At 39.2% G+C, this 23127-nt stretch overlaps 5 protein-coding genes across 14 annotated transcripts; 2 read left to right on the top strand and 3 right to left on the bottom strand.

Annotated features, from left to right (window-relative positions):
- Window positions 1-905: 905 nt before the first annotated feature.
- On the bottom strand, window positions 906-3694 carry LOC133850676 (uncharacterized). 4 transcript variants are annotated; one of them, XM_062286825.1, is made up of 4 exons: window positions 3240-3694; window positions 1838-2018; window positions 1641-1756; window positions 906-1569 (listed from the first exon to the last, which is right to left on the bottom strand). In XM_062286825.1, exons 1-4 carry the CDS (start codon window positions 3573-3575, stop codon window positions 1270-1272), a joined length of 933 nt encoding a protein of 310 aa, XP_062142809.1. In that variant the 5' UTR covers window positions 3576-3694; the 3' UTR covers window positions 906-1269. The 4 variants fall into 4 exon arrangements, with proteins under 4 accessions (XP_062142809.1, XP_062142808.1, XP_062142811.1 ...); XM_062286824.1 differs by having other exon boundaries at window positions 907-1589; XM_062286827.1 differs by having other exon boundaries at window positions 907-1538.
- Window positions 3695-5904: 2210 nt separating this feature from the next.
- On the top strand, window positions 5905-10344 carry LOC133835812 (uncharacterized). The gene is made up of 2 exons (XM_062265938.1): window positions 5905-6154; window positions 8132-10344. Exons 1-2 carry the CDS (start codon window positions 6099-6101, stop codon window positions 10179-10181), a joined length of 2106 nt encoding a protein of 701 aa, XP_062121922.1. The 5' UTR covers window positions 5905-6098; the 3' UTR covers window positions 10182-10344.
- Window positions 10345-10711: 367 nt separating this feature from the next.
- LOC133837054 (uncharacterized) lies at window positions 10712-14406 on the bottom strand. 2 transcript variants are annotated; one of them, XM_062267817.1, is made up of 4 exons: window positions 13920-14406; window positions 13200-13850; window positions 11253-11395; window positions 10712-10824 (listed from the first exon to the last, which is right to left on the bottom strand). In XM_062267817.1, exons 1-3 carry the CDS (start codon window positions 14253-14255, stop codon window positions 11285-11287), a joined length of 1098 nt encoding a protein of 365 aa, XP_062123801.1. In that variant the 5' UTR covers window positions 14256-14406; the 3' UTR covers window positions 10712-10824; window positions 11253-11284. The 2 variants fall into 2 exon arrangements, with proteins under 2 accessions (XP_062123801.1, XP_062123728.1); XM_062267744.1 differs by lacking the exons at window positions 13200-13850; window positions 13920-14406 and adding an exon at window positions 11455-12572.
- LOC133837212 (uncharacterized) lies at window positions 12964-18165 on the bottom strand. 6 transcript variants are annotated; one of them, XM_062267998.1, is made up of 4 exons: window positions 17268-17906; window positions 16779-17164; window positions 15043-16119; window positions 14446-14987 (listed from the first exon to the last, which is right to left on the bottom strand). In XM_062267998.1, exons 3-4 carry the CDS (start codon window positions 16087-16089, stop codon window positions 14874-14876), a joined length of 1161 nt encoding a protein of 386 aa, XP_062123982.1. In that variant the 5' UTR covers window positions 16090-16119; window positions 16779-17164; window positions 17268-17906; the 3' UTR covers window positions 14446-14873. The 6 variants fall into 6 exon arrangements, with proteins under 6 accessions (XP_062124219.1, XP_062123982.1, XP_062124063.1 ...); XM_062268079.1 differs by having other exon boundaries at window positions 17302-17906; XM_062268235.1 differs by lacking the exon at window positions 14446-14987 and adding an exon at window positions 12964-13147 and having other exon boundaries at window positions 16779-17911.
- A 660-nt stretch (window positions 18166-18825) lies between these two features.
- Window positions 18826-23019, top strand: LOC133841465 (microsomal triacylglycerol transfer protein). Its single transcript, XM_062273981.1, has 6 exons — window positions 18826-19108; window positions 19467-20275; window positions 20910-21849; window positions 21908-22445; window positions 22514-22681; window positions 22747-23019. The coding sequence occupies exons 1-6, from the start codon at window positions 19006-19008 to the stop codon at window positions 22895-22897; spliced, it is 2709 nt and encodes a 902-aa protein (XP_062129965.1). The 5' UTR covers window positions 18826-19005; the 3' UTR covers window positions 22898-23019.
- Window positions 23020-23127: the final 108 nt, after the last annotated feature.

The raw sequence follows: 23127 nt of genomic DNA, 5'->3' as shown, positions 1-23127 counted from the left end.
TCAAATGGTTTAAGTTTCAACTCGACATTTTTAGCCAGAGAATTACCCAAATTGAAGACTTTTGTTGTCCAGAAATAAATAATTTAATTAGATACTATTTTGTTGAAAGTTTTTCAATTTCTGCAATTTATTTTAAATTTTTCATGGTCTTCATTTCATCTAATTATTTGAATAAATAAATAATCTAATTATTGGGTTTGCCAATAACATTGAATTCTTTGAAATTTCAATCTTTGTCTATCATAATATATAAATATAAATGCTAATCACATAGAAAATGATCGAAACTTATTTAATTTATGCAATTTCTTTTCAATTTTTTCAATTCTTCTTTTTCTATGTATGATAGTAAGATCATCTTTCAACGCTTGCTAACTTCAGTCTTGGACTGCCATAATATATAAAAAAAAAATGATAAAAATTTGAATTCTAAAAAAAAAAATTCAAAATTTCAAGTGTCGCTATTGTTTATCTTTGAGATCTGTAAAAATGCCTATAATTGTATTGATATACTTACTTATTTCATTACCCAAAACATAATCCAAATTGTGGCATATTCAATTTTGGCATAAATCAAATGGAAAATGCCAAAGGTAAAATGCGAATATAAATATAAAACTGTCAGCGGAGCTAAGTGCGAATCCATATAAGTTGTACTTCCGCCTGGCAAAAACAACAGCAGCAACAGGTGAGAGTTTAATTCATTGATAAACAAAAAAAAAAGCAACAACGAAATAAACGAAAGCATTATGGCAATGCCAATCAATATTAGGCAGTGCGAATTAAACAAACTCGTTGCTCGGCAGCAAATCCCAGTTCATTTACGATCGCAATGATATAGACTATAATATTCGCATATACTATATATGTATGTGCTTTAGATTTATGGATGGTAGAGTGGGGCTGTAAAAAGGTAGACTTCTAGTTTATTTATTACGCAGCTACACAGATAAATAAATGTGAGTGTTTGTGTGTTTTTGTTTGGTTGTTAGTGTGTGGAGTTTACACATAATACAAGAAATTCAAATACAGTTTACAGTTTGACACTTAAAAGCTAAACAAGAGTGTTTCTTTATCTTTTCTTTTTTTTCGAGTTGACAATTTTATGTTTACAGATGATTTCAGTTAATTACGCGAACAACTTTCATAGCAGGCCAAGGAAACGTAAAGTGTTTTTCTTTATTATTATTATTTGGTTTTTCGTTTTTCATTTTTCTTTTCCGTTTTCATTTTGTTGTTGTGGCTGGAGCCGAGAGCCTGGAGTCGAAATTAGTTTGTTATTTTTAGATAGATTTTGGACTTAAAAAACAGCTGACGGCATTGAAATAGCAGCGCCAATACATGCGACCACCTCCATTCGATCCAACGTGATGGACTCGCCTGCCACCAGCTCCTGCTCCCACTCCCGCTCCCGCTCCCGCTCCAGCTCCAACGGCAGCTCCAGCGGGCGTTGAACTGGGCATCGCCATGCCCACAATTCCGTGACCATCCTTGCCAAGACCAACACCAACGCCAACGCCAATGCCGCCGGCTCTTCTCTGAAAGCTCTTTGCCATTAACTGAAATTTTCTTACACCATTTGCCCCATGCTAATTGATCGTTGCTTAAATTGCAAATTTAGGTTTCAATATCCAACTTACTGTTTCGCCCGTTGCCCGATTGATTTGATTCAAATCTTTGAAATCATAATCCGGCACATCCGGATCATCGTCGCTGTACATATGAAAGCTGTGGCTATTCGATGGCATATTGTTTCCTTTATTGTCCGAGAGTTTTATAGAAAATGTTCCAAATTAAATGCTTTTCGTTTGTCAAAAGTTATCGTCGATTGTTTTACCTTCCTCGCTGGGCTGCAGCTTCTCTGCGCCGCTCTTGTATTCATTCGGCTCCAATTGCATCAGATTTTTGTTGGCATAGAATTCGCCAATGCGATGTCCTTCCCTTTCGTTCTCCAGCGCATGATGCAGGGCCACCATTAAACGATCCAGCAATAAAGCAGCTCGCTTCGGCACAACCATCTAAGAAAATTAGTATAAGAGAAGTTAAATAATTTTTAAAAATTTGTACTCTAATGAAAACGTTTAGGAAATCGATACTTCAAATATAGTTTTTGGTATACTTTTGTATTTTTATAGAAGTAAATGGAAGTCGAATTTAATTTTCAGTAGATTATATAATATATTCGTCTCAATCGTACAAGTTATTACTATGCGAATACTTAATTAATTTGTAATGCAATGTCAAACAGAAAAGTTATATTATGCGTATACATAATGTTATATTAATACGATTAAAATAAGATGAAATGGGTTCTGAACAAAAATAGAACAATTGAAAACTAGTTATCAAAACAAAGATTTTGAATCCACAACTTAAGGAGGAAAAAGATTATTAAATTAAACAATAAATTAAAACATAAAGAAACCAAATATAAATACACAAAAACAAAGAATTTAAATCGGAAACTTTAGAAATCCAAAATTTCTCCAAATAAAATTCTGATTGAATTAAACACATATAAATCAAATAATGTAGCTAACTTTTTGGAATTCTAATAATAATATACAAATAACATTCCAAATATGATATTCAAATAAAGATTCAAATAAACTTAGAAAATGAAATAGATGAAAAAATGAAATAGAAACTAAATAAAACGGACAATACAAAGCAAATGTAATTCAAAACTATTTCAAAAATGCAAAGCAGATAAAAAAGCAATGTAAAAAAGGATCAATTTACAAAAAGTCTCAATTAATTGGAGGTCGAAATAAAATGTTGGAAATGCGAAATATACAAATGTTTATTGTAACAATTACAGCCAAATGATTGGCTAGTGTATACGTAGTTTGTGCAATGTGGCGTATGCGCAATTGAAAAGACGCCCACATGACATTTGCTCAAAAGTAAAGCCAACATTAATTCGAAGCGTGTGACGTCAGCAGGGAGTGGGAAGTGCTTGGGTCTGGACACTTTAGTAGATATCAAAGTGAAGAGAAGAGAGACAGTGAGAGAGAGAGAAAGAGAGGGAAATAGAGAGGAGGAGGGAGAAGTGAAGGGAATTCACCTGCAGGGCAAGCAATCAAATGCAAAATATACAATTACAAATTTAGTGCGTAAGATGAGACGAATTTTTGGGTTTGACCATGCTGCCTGCCCACGCAGCGTTCCGTTCCGTTCCGTTCCCCTCCTCGCTCCCCCCCGATGGACACCTGCCCCAGTGGGGAGTCATCACTCACCGGATACTCATCATAGCTCATGTCAGTGGCATCGTTGGGCGGCGCACTGAATATTTCCTCGGGCTGACCAACGTTCTCTACGCTGCGACGCTGCTCCTCTCGACCACTCCTCCTCGACGCCGTGTCCGTGTCCGTGTCCTTGAGCAAGGAGTTGTTGTCATCGACGGTCGGTGCTGGGTCGCTGCGTCGCATCAATTGCCGGCACATGTGCAGCTCGAAATTCTGCAGCAACACCAACAGCACAATCAATAAGCCCGGCAAATAGTTCACCTGACGGCAGCTGCTTCGCTCCAGCTGCTGACGCGAACGCAGGCGACGCGAACGTTGCTGCAGCATGATCTGTTGTTGAGCGTGTGTGTGTTTGATGGAACTGAGATCGGGTTGTTGGTGGCCAACTAATTAGTTAGTTAGTTAGTTAGTCTCACAATCACTGCTGGTTTCGAACACACTTTGAAATTTCAACTGAAGCGTTGGCTTAATGCGTTGCTCGCTTTTATAGCCAAGAACGGAGAAGACTCCATCGCTATTTTTTTGCTTATTTTTTTACAATAATGAAACATTACAAACGCTTGTTAATCGCCGGTTCGGAGCGGAGTCCACTTGATGAAAAGCCCAGACCGGGGGGAAGAGCAACAACAGTGAAATGCTCTTTTGCCTGGCGATGTGATTTACTGCGACGCTGCTTCGATTTGCTCTCGCTCTGCTGCCGCTATGTTGTTGTAATTATTGAACATAAAAATCCATGTTTGCCTGCAGCAAAGTTATTAACACACACACATGCACACCCACTCACACACACACACACACACACACACACACACTCGTAGACATGTGTGTAATGCAGCGTGTGCTTTCATCTTTGGCAACTGCGTTTTTTTCTTCGTTTTTTTTTTTTTTTGCGTCCTAATGAGCAAAAGTAGCCTCGACTGACCCAAGGCAAGGCAACGCGCCACAGGATGTCCGATGTCCTTTTCTTTTGGCCTGTGTGACGCAGCCAAAGGATTTGCATGCCGTCTTAAGCCTTTCTTACACTGTGTTGAATGCCAAGCCAAGCGCTGCTTAAAAATACCTTCATCAATGGCTAAAAATATTGTCCATTTAACATGCGAGACTTTAAGCTAAACTTCAGTTGCAAACTCCACTAAATTGAATAGTAATTCGCTCTTACTTTGAGCGGCTCAGCGGGTAGGCTTTGAATCGAGTTCATTGCCCATAAAAACACACACTCCATCTCGATGCGTTTCTTGACCCCATTAACTCCAACTCCAAACACACAAATCGCAAACACGTTTCGCAATTAACACAGCAACATGCAAATGCCAATCGCAATCAGCCATAAACTAAACATTAGCAACATTCGACAAGCCACAATAAAAGGCAACAAGTGTTAAACGATACACAAAAAAATGGCATATTCACATAATTCAACGCAGTTAAATGCTTTGCCCGAATAAGTATGCTACGTTTTCTGTCATTATTATATTAAGGAATTTTCCTATGCGTAAGGAATTAATTAGCAAAATTCGTGAATGCTTTTTGAGCTACCTCAAATTTTTGGCCATTATTTGTTTTTTATTTCAATGTATTTAAAATATTTATATTTATTCAGAATAAGCTTTAGGTAATATTTCTTTACTACAATTTAAATACAAAAAAACTGGCTTTGAAAAAAAACTTGTTTACAAATTATTTAAAATTGTTATATAGTAATACAGAAAATTTATTAAATTGTTGGTACTAAAAATAATTAAATTAAAATTAAATATAATTTCAAAGTAATTAAACTAAAAATAAGATTTATTTAAATTAAATACAATATTCAAATATCATCAATTCGAAAAAATGCTTATTTAAGAATTATGTTGACATACAGGAAATATAATATATAAATATATATGTAACTATGAATTAAATTTATCAAATATTATTGTGAACTCCGCTGAATAATGATTAAATGATTATTTATATGTTAATGTATTGCCATACCGGAAACATATATTTTTTGGTTATAAAAATAATCAAATTAATATTAAATAACAGTTGAAAATAATTAAAATTAAAATTAAATTTATTTACATTTAATATAACATTTAAATAATATTAATAATTTTGACCTGTGATATTCAAAAATTGGTATATATTTAAGAATTATTATTAATTTTGTAATATTATCAAATTATATTTTATTGATATTTATTTAAATTTAAAACAGCTTTAAGTTCTTAAAATGATATTTTTTCTGATATTTATTTAAATTCATTAATTAAACTCTTATTTTAAGCTACTGAATTTAAAAGAACTTCCATCCTTAAAAGGGAAAACCTGTATTCCTTGCTAACTAACCCTTAAAATATGTTCAGTGTAGCATTGTGCACAGCATCCCTGGCAGCTGTCAAACAAAAGCTATTGCGCCGAATCCGCTGCCCAGAAACACTTCAAAACACAGAGAGCAAAAGCGAGACTGAGAGACACATAGAGAGAGAGAGAGAGAGAGTTGGTTACTTTGGCGTCCAGAGCCCGCACAGCATCCAGTGTTTGGTGGGCTGGCAGCAGAGGCGACTGCAGCTGCTCCAGGTAACAAAATTCCGTAGCATTAGGAAACTCGTGTCGCGATTCAGTGGACTGGACACAAAAAAACATAAAAAAGTGGGGGGAAAGCCCAGTTGTGTGGAAAATGTTTGATTGAAAGTGCACGTATTGCAGTTGCTGCCACAAAATGTGGCACACAAACAATTAAAGTGTGTGATGCAAATACCAGCAGCAGCAACAACAACAATAACAAGAAAAGCATACGACAAAATGTCAAGGACTTAACTGAGATAATTCTAAGGATTTAGTTGCAATTGAAAGGGTGCTAAAATGCGTGCCTACTACACCACGAAGGATAAGCGAAAGTACGGCGACATGAGCTATGAGTAAGTACACAAAGTCCCCAACCTTACCTCTCGCTCTCCCTCTTCCACTCTCTCTCTCTATCTCTCTTTCGGGCTCGTTCCGTCTCTATGCTGCTTACCTGCAGTTGGCTTGTTTGCTGTAAGGACCAACTCGAATGCCATTTACACGTTGAGCGTTGAGCGTTGAATTTCGTCAGTGTTTACTCTGGCAGAATGCAATTTGAAGCATCAATTGAAGCAATTGCAACCCAAACAAAAGAAATAAATACGCTCAGTCCGAAAATGGATTTCCCATTCCCTTTACTCTTTCAGTTCAGTTAATCTGTTGTCGATTGAGCATGCAGGCATTCGAAGAATGATGTCAGCGTTGACTGTTGTCAATGTTGACCATTTCCATTTTTCATTGCCTACTTTTAGGCTGTTTACTAATAGGGAATAGCCCTTGAGGAATGTCATGCAAATTGAATGCCAGAAATTTGTGTTGCATACTTTTAGGCGGGTTAATAAATCAACTAAATAGCTAGCTTGTTAATGCTAAGTTTGCAGTTAAGATTGGAATGAAATACATATTCAATTTATATGTTTAACAATGAGAAGGTTCTGCCGCATGCTGCTTAATAATTTACAGTAGTAAAGTGGCCCCAAACTTGCAGTCTGCTAAATAATGAAAACAAGGACCGTGAGCGAAATAGGAAAAACAACAGCGCCTTGGCGCTTGTTACATATGTATTTATATTGTGCATCTGCGCTTCGTAGCTTTTTATTGGAAAACCTTGCACATTACCGGCTATCACGTTCCTCTTTGCGCCCTGCGGCCAGACGGTTTGCATTTTTCACAGCATACTTCTAGGCAGCCAACTATTTATACTCTCGCGTATTGATAGCGTAAATGTATGTGGTCTATAAGGCAAGAATTCTTGTCATACGAGTTTCTTTTCGCCTTACTTACTGTATCCAGAAAACTTTGTGCTGTCTGTCTTCTGCTGTCGAGAAAGTCGAGCGAAAAGTCTTCGTCGCTCTACTCTCATTCCGGGTGATAAATTTGCATTGCATACTTTCGAGCTTGTTGCATATGCATGAGTCAGCAGCAGAAGCAGCAGCAGCCAACGACTCTTGTTTTCCACAAAACAAAATACAAAATAGCAACAGCAACAACAAAAGTAAAGCAAAAGGAAAAATGTGAAAACATTGACAACGTCACGTCCTTGTGCTCATAAAAGAACGCTTCTGAGTTCCTCTGGCTTGTCTGGCGTGGCAGAGAGAAGTGCGGAGAGGCAACTGCGGCGATCTGAGTGCACCTCCTTGTTGAGTCTGAGGTGCTGCCTGCTGTCCATTATATTGTTTGTTGCCTTAATTAATGATGTAGTCAGCACAAAAAATTGTCATCTGCTGTAGACAGCTTGTTGGACACGATGCCTAAAGACAATGAACCTAGACGGAGTCAAGAGATGGGCAGAAGCTTATATGATTTTGATAAATTATAAACTAATTATATTTTATCATAAATCAATTGTCGAAGTTTATGACGTACAATTAATGCGAGACATTTTGATTACTATGTATAGTGTAGAAGGTTTGAAGGTTGGTTTCTTTTTGCTTTAAAGAAGTTCAATTTTAAAGTTTTTATTAAACCTTACCAGATACCGCTTAGAGGATTAATATTAATACAAAGTCATTTCATGTTTTAGTATAATGAGCATCTAAAGTTAACAATTTTTGGATTTGTAAGTTAAGCACCACAACTTTTCTTGTGGCTTCGCTTGCAACTAAAGTGTTTACAGTAGAGTTAAAGTTTTACCAAAAATAAACCAATTTATATAATGTCTAGCTTAAAAACTCCTCAATAAATTGCTGCTTGCAAAATTATAGGTCGATAGTTGTATAATAGATGAGTTAGAACTTTAAAAATCCCAGCAAGCGTTGCGCATAAAAATTTTTGGTTTTGAGCTAGTCTAATAAATTTTCTGAACATTCAATCTTGTGCACACTTTATTACAGAAGCAAATATCTGCTGGATCCGAAATACATGACGAAACGGGATCTGCAGCATTACTATCGCTACTACAACATGACAAAGAATCGCGGCCAATTCAAGAAGATCGTTATTGTGATATTCTGCGTGTGCGTCTTCTCCTATCTCTTTGTCGACTACAATCTGAGGACAAAGCTGCTCCGTCTACGCGATCGCTTGGATTTCATAGCACGCATCGACGATGAATACAACATGACTCAGGCGTATTTCATCGACACGCCCGGCTGTCGGATGCCGTACTTCGAGGTACTCGACGACAACATTGCCCAGTTCATGTTCAATCCGAAGGCGTACAAGTGCATCAAGCCCCTGACACGGACTAACGATGCGGTGCCCGGCCAGCTGCTGCTCAATCTGAATGCCAGCGAACAGCTGCAGCTCTACAACATTACGGATCTGGCCAATCTCAGTTGCAAGTACTCGGAACTGCAGCGCAAAACCGATACATCAAATGAGTACCTGAAGTCGGTGCCGTTTGAGCTGAAGGACAGCGTACAATTGCCCAAGGATGTGGAGTTTGTGGTTGTGGAATGCGTCGATGCAGCGGGACAAGTTGTCTACGTCGATATTCATTTCTTTGCGGTGAATAAACCCGACAAGGTGTCCAAGAGAAAGAAGGTTACCCACTTCGGCGGTGGCAACGAGACGTCCGATCATTTGTCCGTCATGGTGCTGGGCATCGATAGCGTATCGCATTTGAATTTTCAACGTCAGATGCGACGCACTGCGGCCTACATACGACAGAATCTGTCGCATGTGGAATTCTGGGGCTTCAACAAGGTGGGCGACAACACGTTTCCCAATCTGGTGCCACTGCTCAGCGGCCTCGACGATCAGGAACTGAACATTTCGTGTGTGGCGCCCATGGCAACGCCCGGTTACGATGCCTGCTCGTTCATCTGGAAGCGCTACAAGCAGGCCGGCTACAAGACGATCTTTGCCGAGGACGTGGCCATGTTGGGATTGTTTAATTTCTGTCGCAGCGGATTTCGTCGGACGCCCACAGATTACTATTTGCGTCCCGTCGTGCTGGAGATGGAGAAACGCATCGCCTATCGCAAGGATCTCAATGTGAACCTCTGTATGGGTGGACGACGCACTGCCGACGTCCTCATGGAATACATGCGCAAGCTGATGCCGCACATGCAACGTCAATTGTTCTTCTCGTTCTTTTGGTCCGTCTCCCTAACGCACGATTACTTCAACTCGCCCACGCTGCTGGACGGCCAGTTGATGCACAATTTGCAGCTGCTGCAGGAGACGGGCATCCTCAATCGCACCCTTGTGCTGCTGATGTCCGATCATGGGATGCGTTGGGGTTCGTTTCGCAAGACGTATCAGGGCATGATGGAGGAGCGTCAGCCACTGTTGATTGCTCTGTATCCGGCGTGGCTGAAGCAACGCTATCCGCAAGCGGTGGCCAATCTGGAGCTGAATGCCAAGCGACTGACGACCCACTTTGATCTGCATGCCACGCTGCTGCAGTTGCTCGACATGCGGCAACTGCAACCGGATCAGCTGCAGCGTCAGGCCGACGATCTGCACGACATCGACAGCACCCTGCCCAGGGGCATCAGTTTGTTCCTGCCGGTGCCGGCGGAAAGGAACTGCGAACAGGCGGGCATTGCGGCACATTGGTGCACGTGCCACCAGCGTGAAGAGTTGCCCACAAACGATGGCCGGGTGCAACGTGCGGCACGGTATTTGGTGCGTATGATCAACGATCGTCTGGTGGCGCATTCGCAATGCCGCACCCTCTATCTGAACTCCATACTGCAGGCGTTCATTGCGGCCCCGCATCGCAAGATGCTCAAGGAACTGCGCACCGATTATGCCGTGGACATTACGCTCCGACTGCAGACGAAGCCCGGCCTGGGTGTCTTTGAGTCCACGGTGCGTATGTCGGGCTATGCGAGTGCTCTCACTGGGACCATCAGTCGCATCAATTTGTATGGCAGCCAGAGCTACTGCATCAATGATTCGGCTCTCAAGATGTTCTGCTATTGTCATAGATAAGCCAACAAAAAACCACAAAAACAAAAAAAACAAAGACAAAGACTTGCCCAGCCAAGCAGCGTAGCCTTACAGTGAGTGAGCGAGTGAGTGTGAGTGAGTGAATGCGTGTGTGTGCGTGCGTGTGAATTCAATTAAATAAGCTCGGCGAGAAATGAAAAAGAAATGACATTTGTATTTCTATGAAATATATTCAGTAGGACTTTGTATAAAGTTAGTCGGAGCAGCATTCTTTAAGTTCGTTTTAGTGACAATAAACAAAAAAAACAAACTATTACACAAAAATGAAAAACTATCTATCAAATTGTCTACAATAGAAATTTTTGTATATTACAACAATTTTGCATAGTTATACTCAAGCATCAAATGTAGCGATTATCAAATTCAGCAATTAAATTCAAAATGATAATAAGCAACTATAACATGAATTGATTAGAGCACTGGAAATGGCCGTAGAACTTAGTGAAAGAGATCGAATAGTTTATGTTTAATGTATGAATAAAGTTTAATTACTCCAAAGAAAACAAACTGGATGTTGTCTATGTAACTATGTATGTATATAAAATTTCAACAACGCATCAATTGTAATGCAATTTAAAAAAAATTGTAAAGCATATCACAAATGTTTCAACAGTCGAAACAAAAAGTCTCTCCCAGTTAAGAATTGAGATGCATTAGTATCATATACTTATCAGCGTTATGCGTTTTTAGAGGCTCAAAAGATAGCTTCAATCGTGGAGCTGGCGGATCTGCAAGAATTAATGAATAAATACCTATAACGATTAAACACAATTTCCACTTCACTCACCAGCTTCCAATTGTGCCAATGCAATGTTAAATCCTTAAAGTAATTGTTCAACATTATTCGATATTTGATATATAATTAAGCGGCCATAGAAATTAACAGATGTGATCTTAATATCAGTTAGTTTAGGCACCAACGAACTAATGCTCAATAGGCCTTAGTGAACGAGATCGTATAATTTGTGGCCAAGTATGGACAATATATTCTAATTAATTTTTGTTTCCTTTGTTATTTATTATTCACAAATGTTTCAACAGTCGAAACAAAAGTCTTAAAAAGTTGTCACATATATATTTGACTCTTATGATGGCAGCAAAGGCTCAAAATGCACTTTTATCCTGCCACCATCGAGTTCATGCGGTAAAGGCACAAAAGAGAGCTTCAATCGTGGATGCTTGAAGAGCTGGCGCATCTGCAAGAATAAATGAATAAATATCTATAACAATTGGACACAATTTCCACTTCACTCACCAGCATCTCAATTTCACGTGTGGTGTCGCAATTCAATGTTAAATCTTGAGAGCGATTGCTCAATGTCTTCTCCATGACACATCGATTACCATCGAAAAAATCCTCTTTCAAATGCATGTTATATATATTCAGGATCCTTAGCGATGGGCAGCAGTCAACAGTTTGCCACAGCTCTGCCTCATTCAACATCATTTCACAACAGATGAGATCCAATTGCTCCAGCTCTTTAAAATTCGCAATCATCTCGATTAGTTTTTCGCAAGGAAAACTGATTTCGTACAGCAATGTCAATTGGAGTAAGTTCTTCAATTTATGCAAATTAGGCATTCTGAACATATAGATACAATGGCTAAAGGTTATCTTATGGACATCTAATAAACGTTTGCTTAGGATTGAAGCTAAAATGTCATTTGGGTAATACATGTAAAAGGAAACTGTATGCATCTTGGGCATCGCCATGAGAGCTTCATAACTATCAGTAAAATGTTCATAATATTTTAGTCTTAACTCTTCTATCAAAGGACACTTGGTTAACTCATCGATACAATGATAGGGTCTACAAAACGGCGTCCATTCGCTCAAATCTAGTTTACGCAACTGCGTCAATTTCACCAAAGTGCTGCAATCGAAATCACCAGTCGGTAACACACTCTGTAATCCAGGAAATATTTTTGTCATAATTGTTAGAGCTTCATCGGCGTCACCCTCATTAATATTTGACAGATCCTCATCCAATGTGTACTCCAGCCTTTTTATGCTGGGAAATGTGTAGTTTTCCCAGAGTTTAAGGAACTCCAGTGTGACCCAGTGAAATTGCATTTCCTGTGTGGCTTTAATGCTGGACAAAAATATGTCCAACAATTCAGGCATCTCTTTAAACTTCGCATAGCAATCAGGATCAAGCGAAAAGCAGCGTTGATGTTCCCAGGCAAAGACCACATGATACATAAAGTTACTTGAAATGCCTTTAAATGCTTCATACAGCGCGATTTGGTCTTTTAGGCTTAAATATTTGATTATTTCCAACCAGCAATCGTTGTTGAGTTTTTCCAACATTTTAGCACATTAAATATATAAATTTAACTGTTAACTGTCAAAAATGTCAATAGAGCGGCTGATGAAATTAAACTGCTATAGAAATCGATAGCTTTCTGATGGAATTTATCGATTGCCATCAGCTGTTCGTTTATGATACTCAATACCAGGGTTGGAGGCGAGTTGACGAGCTATGCGTGTTTAATTTGAATTTCCCAAATTACTGAGAGATTTTATCACAACTAACTACGCTTTTAGTTAGTTTTGGCACCAACAAGGTAAATCATATATAAAATAATGCTCAATAGATTTGCTCGTGCACCAAATGTAGCCATTAAATTCAAAGTCATAATAAAGAAGACTTGAGTAGTGGAAATACATAGTCGTAAAACTTAGTGAATGATATCATGTAATTTATGTTCATGTATGAATATATTCTATATATTCTAATTCATTTTTTTTTCCTTTTGCTGCATTTATTATGCGATTTAAAAAATTGCACATCTTATCACAAATGTTTCAACAGTCGATACAAAAGACTTAAAAGTTATCACATATTTGGCTTGAAATGCATTTGTATCATGCTCTTATCGACGTCATGCGGTTTTAAAGGCACAAAAGAGAGCTTCAATCGTGGATGCTTGAAGAGCTGATGGATCTACAAGAATAAATTAATAAATACTTATAACAATCTACTCCACTTCACTCACCAGCTTCTCGTTTTCACCTGTGTTGTGGCAATTCAATCTTAAGTCCCGAGAGCGATTGCTCAATGCCTTCTCCATGACACATCGATTACCATTGAAAAAATCCTCTTTGAAATACATGTATGATATATTCAGGATCCTTAGCGATGGGCAACAGTCAACAGTTTGCCACAGCGCTGCTTCACACAATATCATTTGGTAATTGATGAGATCAAGTTGCTCCAACTGTTTCAAATTCGCAATCACTTTGAGTAGTTTGTCGGGCTTAAGACGGTTTTCGTTTAGCAATGTCAATTGGCGCAAGTTCCTCAATTTGTGAAACGTGGGCACACTGAACTTCCAGATGCAATGGTTAAAGGTCATTTTTTGTACGTCATTGCCTCGCTTCTCCAGCATTGCAGCTAAAATGTCATCTTGACCATTCAGGTAAAAGGAAACTGTGTGCATCTTGGGCAACGCCATGAGCCCTTCATACACTTCAGGGAAATACAAAAAAATCGGAATTATTAACTTTTCTATCAACGGACACGTGGCTAACTCTTCGGGACAATGATATGGCAGATAATCCATTGTCCAATCGCTCAAATCTAGTTGACGCAACTGCGTGAATTTCACCAGAGTGCTGCATTCGAATCCACCATACGGTTTCACACTCTGTAGTCCAGGAAATATTTTTGACATAATTGTTAGAGCTTCATCGGCGTCGGCATTAGAAACATTTGCCCAATCCTCATCCAATGTGTACTCCAGCGTTTTCATGCTGGGAAATGTGTAGTTCTCCCAAAGTCTGAGGAACTCCAGTGTGACCCAGTGCAATTGCATTTCCTGTGTGGCTCTAATGCTGGACAAAAATATGTCCAACAATTCAGGCATCTCTTCAAACTTCTCATAGCAATCAGGATCAAGTGAAAAGCAGCGTTGATGTTCCCAGGCAAAGGCCACATCATACATCAAGTTATTTGAAATGCCTTTAAATGCTTCATACAGTGCGATTTGGTCATCTAGGCTTAAATATTTGTTTATTTCCAACCAGCAATCGTTGTTGAGTGTTTCCAACATTGTTGTACATTAAATTTGTGAATTAAACTGTTTAAAATTGCGGAATAACGACGAGTTGCCATCAGCTGTAGCAGTTGATAAGCCATACCAGGGCTGAAGACGCATTGCTTGTTGATTTTAAATTTCTCGACGTTTCTATTTAGGGGCTTCACATACGTATGACTCATTTTTATAATAGTTAATATACATAATTACTGACATATATTAACACATTTATACTGTGAATATGTTTTCAATTTATAAAACTCATAAATTATCGCACTTCGCCCCTAAGACACCAATAATCGTACATATATAAAATAATGCTTTATAGCTGTACTCAAGCATTATATGTTCCTAGAATCAAATTCAGCAATTAAATTCCAAATTATAAATGGTCCTAGAATTTGGTGAACGAGATCGTGCTATGTTCAATTAACTACTTCAAGGAAAACATAAGTTCAATATGTTATAATTCATTTTGCTGCATTTAGAATTCTGTAACATATACATTTCTGTTGTATATATTACAATTATTTTTAACAATATTACATTTATTATGCGATTACTAAAAAAGTAGCACAGCATATCACAATAGTTTGCAAAAAATACTTTCAAAAAGTATCACATATTTAACTTTTAGGGTGGCAGCAACGGATTGAGATGCATTTGTAGCATTTCAGTATCAACGTCATAAAGCTTCAAGGGCTCAAAAGAGAGCTTCAGTCGTGGATGCTTAAAGTACTGTCGGATCTGCAGAGGGGAAATCAATTAATATAAAATAATACTTTATTTAAAAATCACTTACAAGGTTCTCGTTTTCACCTGTGTTGTGGCAATGCAATGTTAAATCATGGGAACGATTGTTCAAAGTCTTCTCCATGACACTTCTGCCAAACTCAAAGAAATTCTCGTATAGCTGCATGCCAGATATGTTGAGAATCTTTAGCGATGGACAGCAGGCCACTGTTTGCCACAATTCTGTTTCACTTGACCAGATCTGAAAGTCAACCAAATCGATTTGTTCCAGCTGCTTTAAATCCACAATTAGTTCCCGTAGTTCTTCACTGGTGAAACCATCATTGTCCAGCAATGTCAATTGACGCAAATTTCTGAGTTTTTGCAACGTGGGTATGCTGAATTCCCAGATACAATCATTAAAGACGATCGTATGGACGTCCTTGCCACGCTTTTCTAGCATCTCAGCTAAAATGAAATCAATTTTCAGTTCTATGGTAAGTGTGTGAAGTTTGGGCATCGTCATAAGGTCATGATGCAAATTAAAGTCCCAAATACCATCGGGTAAAAGCAACTCCTCCATAAGCATGCACTTGGCAATCTCTTCAGGAGAATCGCTGCGATAGGTATTATAATCTGGTGACCATTCGCTCAAGTCCAGTTTACGCAACTGCGTCCATTTCGGCAGAGCGCCGCAATAGAAAGTTCCATCGGATTTCAAACTATGTAGCCCAGGAAAGAGTTCTGTCATTATTCCTATCACTTCACTATCACAATCGATATCGCAGTCATCCACTGTGTACTCTAGTGTTTTCATGTTGGGAAACGTGTAGTTCTTCCATCGATAGAGAAACTTCAGTGTGACCCATTGAAATTCCAATCCCTGCATTGTGTCATTAATGTTGGACAGAAATACATCCAGCATCTCAGGCATCTCTTCAAACTTCTCATATGCGTGTTCATCAAGGGTGAAGTTGAGTTGATGTTTCCAGGAATATATCACATTTGAGCTGACGCGATTTGAAAAGCCTTTGGTGGCTTTATAGAGCGCTAACTGATCTTCTAGATTCAGATAGTTGATTATTTCCAACCAGCAATCGTCATTAATGGTTTCCATTCTCGTTATATGTTTAATTTATGAATTTAACTGTAAAAATGCGAATACAACGTCTGATGAAATTAAGGTAAGAGGTTATTGAAATCGATAGCTTTCTGGTGGAATTTATCGACCAATATCAGCTGATATTTGTTGATAAGCAATACTAGGGATGGAAACAAGTTGCTCGTCGTTTTAGAAATTCCCGACTTTTCAATTTTAAAACTCATTAAATCCCGCATGCCCCTCACACACTAATGCTTAACTGTTTATACTGAAACATCAAATTAATTAATTAATCAAATTAATCCAAAAGAATAATAGTGAGTATAATCCAATTATATTGACATACTTTAAAATAATGACTGAAGGTCTTAAAATTTAAAGAAATTTCCGAAAATACTTCTCTTTATAAAATTGTGAAAGGACAATATTGTTCGTAAACCCCTTATTTATTATGTGAATAAAAAATGGCACACAATATCACAAAAGCTTCAACACATAAAGCAAAGTAGTTTTAAAAAAGTAATTGAGTTTTACGTAGTCAGCAGCGGATTGAGTCGCATTTGGGCGAATTCATCATCGAGGAAGTCCATACTTAAAGGCTCAAAAGAGAGCTTCAGTTGTGGATGCTTAAAGTAATCACAAATCTACAAAGACAATTCAAATGAATACTAATAAGAAAAAGATTCGAGTTATTCTCTACTCACTTGCTTAGCCGGTGCATCGCAATAGATGTGTATTGTTAAAGGCTGAGAACGCTTATTCAGTGTATCTTCCATGAAATGTCGGTTCGAATCGAAAAAATCATCAGAATCCATATATGAGCCAAGTATATTCAGAATCTTTAGAGATGGGCAACTGGCAACAGTTTGCCACAATTCCTCTTCACTAGGCCATATTTCACAGTAAATCAAATCGATTTGTTCCAGCTGATTTAAATCCATAATCAGTTTGCATAGATCTTCGCTAGTGAAATGATGTTCTTCCTGCAATGTCAAGTGTCGCAAGTTCCTCAGTTTGTGCAACGTGTTCATCTTGTATTTTCCGATGCAATTGTTAAAGACAATAGTATGTATGTCATTGCCGCGCTTCTCTAGAAATTTATTTAAATAGTAATCATCAGTCAATTGAATGGTAAGTGTGTGCAGCTTGGACATGGTCATAACTTCATGATAAAAATTTGTAAAATTACTAACTTGACGCACAATCAACTCTTCTAGTAGCGGATACCTGAGTATAAATAAATTGCCATATGCCGGTATATAATCTGACAACCATTCACTTAAGTCCAGTTTACGCAATTGCGTCCATTGGGGCACCATGCCGGAATCGACACCACCATGAGGCTTCACACTATGCAGTCCAGGAAAGATAGTGGCCATTATTTTGATGGCTTCATTATCATTCCTATTATAATCGCACACATCCAATGTGTACTTCAGTGTTTTCATGCTGGGAAATGTGTATTTTTGCCAGAGTTTGAGAAACTCAACTGTGACATTTTGGAATATTAATTTCTGCACTGTGTCCTTAATGCTGGATATAAATATGTCTAACAATTCAGGCATCTCTTCCATTTTCCCATACATATAGTTGTCAAGTGTAAAGTTGAGTTGATGTTTCCAGGAATATATCACATTTGAGTTCACACGATTTGAAAAGCCTTTGGTGGCTTCATAGAGCGCGAATTTGTCGTATAGGTCTAAGTACTTGATTATCTCAAACCAACAATCGTCGTTGAGTTTGTCCAACATTGCTGTATGTTTAATTTATAAATTCAATCTTTTAAATGCAAATGAAACATCTGATGCAATTGAGATAAGATGTTATCGATATCGATAGATTTCGATCATAACGTTCGCAACATTACTATCTAATCAGTGTGACCGTTTTGGTATATTTTGAAGTGTGCAAGATTATTATATTAATTGAAAATAGTATTTTTAACCGCAATATTACAAAACTTATTTATTCTGAATGCATGTGATTATTAATGAAACTCATTTTAGCATTTTAGTAGGACTGGAACACTGTTGTGACGAAACTGCAAGGAATTATTAAATTGAATTCCCAGTCTGCGTGATGCAAATGTCTCGATGTCCAAGCTTCCAGTATCGCAGTCTGGGAAAGAGCTTTGTCATTAGATTTACATATTTCTTTATGGGTAGATGATTAATGGCAGTGGCGATCATCCCATATGTATTCCACTGTTTCAAAATGTATACTTCTCCCATTCTGTGAGAAACTCCACTGAGACGAACTTCAGTTGCAATTCCTATATGGTTGCGCTTATGCTGGAGAACAAAATGTCCAACACTTCAGGCTCAAACAACTTAATCCTTATTCCATCAAGTCTAGAGCAATGTTGCATACACCAGAATTAATGTTTATGATATTAGAGAATCCTTTAGTGGTCCACCATGGTCCACCAACAGTCAAAGTTAATTTCGTTTTGCTTCAAGAGTTGAGACATCTAAGTATTTCTTATATTATTAGTGATACTACTCAAGCAATGGCTGAATTTAAGAAATAGTTTGGCAATTATTATTATGGTATTTAATATACTAATTTAGTTTCTATATATTTAATAGCTTTGTAAATATACGTAATTTTGGTATAAATATACTGAGAGCGCGATTTCAAAATTTTGTCATTTCGGGAAGTGCTGTTAATAACATATGAGCGGGCTGTTAAGCTTGTGGAATTCATAGTGTTATTAACAGTGGCTATGCTAACTTTTTAGATGCAGACAACATATGCGTTTTGATTGTCGCCGAGTTCGCACGCTTCAAAAGTCGTCGTGAATGCCATCGTGAGAGAAACAACGGTCTGCGGGGGACTTTGTAATAATTAATGTAATCAGCCAACGATCAATCAATGTGTTAATACTCCTTACTTAGTGTTAATTGAGCAAGTGCCAAAGTGAGAACAAAAATGCAGCAACGAAACCGGCAAACGACGTGCAACATCAATAGCAGCAACAAAAACAATGCCGGCAAAATGTTTTGCAGTCTGTTACTGCTAAGCAGTTGCTTGGGTGAGTAATTCGAGTATTGTTAAGAAGAAGTGCATAAATATTAAAGCATAACAAATGCGAAACGCGTAGAAAGCGTGAGTTGAACGAACTTTGTTGTTTTGTTGTAACACCGGGAAAGTAACCAAACGAATGCCAATAAGAACAAAAACACACACACACAAGCATGGCTAATGCCAGCTGATTTAACAGTCAGCGGCAGCGCAGCCGACGACGACGTCGACGCACAACTTGTTGATAAACTCTTGAACTGTTTTTTTGGCGCACAATGTTTAAAGCGTAGATTGTGGAGAAAGTTTTCTATTCTTGCTAGTTACTAATGACGTGTACTCTATTTGCCTCTCGCTCTCTTTCTTTGCAGTCGCGATACGCGCTTCTTCTTTAATTCCCCCCCGCACGCAACAGCTCTTTGTTCTGCAGAGCGCGGTGAGTTTAGAGAAACTCAACACCGCAGCCAAAGCCGAAGAGGTGAGTTACAATTTTGAAACGCAGCTCAAGGTGAATTCGGTTTGGAGCCAGGATGAATCGCAACTGCTGGAAATTCACCACAGTAAGCATTACGTTGCAGCGCCGGGCAAAGCAAAGCGTTCGATTACGTCTCTGCCCGATCGACCTTTCTACATAGCGCTGGTCAAAGGGCAGCCGGAGCAGTTGATAGCGCACACGTCGCGCGATCAATCGCTGCTCAATCTGGAACGCGGCGTCGCCTCGCTGCTGCAGCTGCGTCGTTCCAGCGGCGAAGCCGACACTGAATTGGATGTCTCTGGACATTGTCGCGTGCGTTACAACTTTAAATCCACCACTCGTGTGGAGAAGCATAAAACGGATTGTGCTCTCTGGGATCTGCGTGTCAGTTATCATCCTGAGCAAGCGCTCGGTGTCTCACAGAATTCCCAGGAACAAGTTGACTACGAACTGTCGGCAGATGGCGCTTTGTTGCGTGCCGAGTCTAAGGAGACGCATCGTTTGACACTCGCTGCCAAACCGGATGTGGGCAGTTTGGTGCGCGGCAATCTGCGACTGCAACATCTGGCTGAAGGGGCGGAGCAGGTGCAGCAACTGGAACATGCCACACTGGAAGCAGCCATGGAAAGTCTGCTGGAATGGTATCGCGTTTTTCCGTTGGAAGCTGATGTAGATGGCGCTATTGGAGAACTGAAGAAGCAAACGGTGAGTGATCATTCGATAGTTTTCAAAACTATCGAGTACAACTTAAAATTAAGTATAGTAGATTTTTACAAATATTAATCAGTTTATTAATAGACAACTCATTAAATTAAGATTGATATAGTAATTACGAATAATAAAGTTAATAAGTAATATTGAATATTGATATTCCTTATTACGTATAAAGAAGGTTTAATAGTTATGAGTAAATACTTAAATTAAATTTTAAGAGCAGTAGTCAGACATGAATAAAAATAAATGTAAATAATATTCAACTAGAGATAATAACTATTTTGAAATATCAGAAATTGTCTAATGGTTATTATTAGTACTTAATAAAAAGAAAATATATACAAAATTACTAATTAGTAATCAGCTAATTACAAATGATGAGTAATCGACACGAATTGAAACTAATTGGGCTAGGGGTAATAATTTCTGCTTAAGTCGTTTGATCGCTAATTAGATAAACTGTAATAATCCATAATTGCCTAGATCAAGATTAGTAATAGTCAGTTAAGCGTTATAAATCACAAGTTTGAACAATAAAATTAAAAAATTACCTAGATTGCGCTTAGTTTACCGTTAAATTTGACATATATCGACAATCGATTAATCGGCAACTCTATTTTTACAGTTATTAGAGCAATTTGAGCAAAGCGCGGAGCAACTACAAGAGGAGGACGTGGGCAAATCCTCGCTAGCGTTGGCCTACGCTCAACTGTTGCCATTGGCTCGACTCACAAAGCAGCCGGAGTTCGAGGAATTGCTGCAGACGCATGGAAAGTTGGCCACACAGCTGGTGGATCTACTGGGAGCTGTGCAAACCTACGACGCACACAATGCAACCTTTGGACATTTCTATAAAGGAGCCGAGACATCGCAGCAATCGCTAGAGCTGCTGGAAAAGTATCTGCAATCTTTGGCAGTGGCCACGCATCCGGAGCGGGCGATACTCGAGCATTTATTCGGCTGGCTACAGCAGCAGGAGAAGATTGGCGGAGCCAAGCAGTCGAAACTACGCGATAGTGTGCTCCAAACTCTGGCCACGCTCACGCGTCAAAGTGGCCTCGATGCGAATGATGCACTGCTGCAGCAGTTGAGGGATTTACTTATCGATGGACTGAGCTCTAAGGATGCCAGCTTGTATGTGCGTGCGTTGCAGAATCTGCGTGACCCGCTGACTATCGATGTGCTGTTGAAACAGGCAACGGAATCAAAGGATGCCAAGATAACTGTGGCTGCTCTGCAGGCACTCAAATCCTTCCCAGCTGCCAATTTTGCGACGCCACATCGTCAGCTATTCGAGAGCATTTTCTATCAGCGCCAGCGACGCTTCGATAGCTCCGCTCGCACCTTGGCTTTGGATGTGCTTCTGGCCATGCGTCCGAGTGCCGAGCAATTGGGTCAACTGCTTGACTATCTCGCTTCCAATGATCGTCAGTTTGAGCTCAAGACTTATGTGCTGCAGAAACTGCGCATGCTCGCCGAGATCTGTCCACGTTTTCGGGGCATGTTCCGCTCCGCATTGACACAGCGAGAGCATGTGAACAACTACAATGTGCTGGGACAGCGAGGTAGGTATTAAGATGACTCAATTGAGATACCGAATTCATGTTTATTTCCCTTTTGCAGGTCTCACCACTGTGCTCACTCGCCAGCTGTCGCAGTCGCCTGCTTTTAATGAGACATTGCTCAGCACCCAGGAGGTTTATCAGGGCATCCTCAAGCGGGGATCGGTTGAGTTTTTGTTGCACGCTGGCCGCGAGCAAGCGAGCAGCTTTAAGCTGGGCATCTACACCGCTGGCTTGGGTTCGTTGGTGGGCGATAGCGATGAGGCGGCGGATGATGGCATTCCGGCTGATGATGAGCTGCAGAGCGAAGAAACTGTCACCGCGGGCATGGAGATTAGCGTGCAGGGCGCTCAGCTGCGTCCGCTCATCTTCTTCAACGGTCAAACCGAGCTCATGGGTCATGTTTGGGGTGGCAGCGCCTCGGACTCGACGCCAGCTTATCAGGCCACAACATTGGCCCAGGATCATGAGCATTACATTGTGCTGGCATCGGGCGCTACTCTGCATTGGCGTGTTTTGGGTGCACGCAGCGTGGATCTCAATGGCAAAGTGGGTTTCAGTTTGTGGAATCGCAATGCGCAAACAGAGATACAGCAAAAGTGAGTGCAGCACATTAACAACAACTGTTTTAACTTGTAAGCTAATAAATTCTTTAACTATTTTATAGCACTGGCAGCGCTGTTGTGGGTCACATTGCTGTGGGCTTCACCTATGCCAAACTGGTGCAGGATTTCACGCTCACCCACGAGCCAAAACTCAGTCTTCAAGCTGATCTGGACTTTTACAGCGGCATTAAGCTCTGCATGCAACTGCAGCGTCCAGAGCAGCTTTTAACGTTAGTCAAACTTCTATTTTAATTTTGCATTCCTTCTTTAATCGAATATTCTTTCAACTTTATAGCTATTCCAATGTCCGCTCCGTTTATCTACAAAATGTGGAACCAGCTTATGCCAAGCATTTGCGTTCAACTCTCACACACAAATCGGCGGGTCGCACGTTTGCCTTGAATCAGAAGAACAACGAGATGTGCAACCAGATAATTGAATCCTGAGATTAAAAATTGCATTTATCAACAATTCAATTGCTAATTTGTATATATCAAAGTGCAGAGATTAAGACTCACAATAGAGATTATTAAATTTCAAATTACAACTACAATTAAAAAACCGAAATTTATTTCTTAAAACGTCAGTGCAAAGTAGATATTATATATACCTATATATGGACAATATATCTACATATGTTTGCATAATATGTAGATAATACATAATAATAATAATT

The sequence above is a fragment of the Drosophila sulfurigaster genome, chromosome 2L (assembly GCF_023558435.1).
Source record: "Drosophila sulfurigaster albostrigata strain 15112-1811.04 chromosome 2L, ASM2355843v2, whole genome shotgun sequence".
Classification (NCBI taxonomy): Eukaryota; Metazoa; Arthropoda; class Insecta; order Diptera; family Drosophilidae; genus Drosophila; species Drosophila sulfurigaster.
The sequence above is the reverse complement of the archived record's forward strand: the minus strand, read 5'-3'. Positions and strand labels throughout refer to the sequence as shown.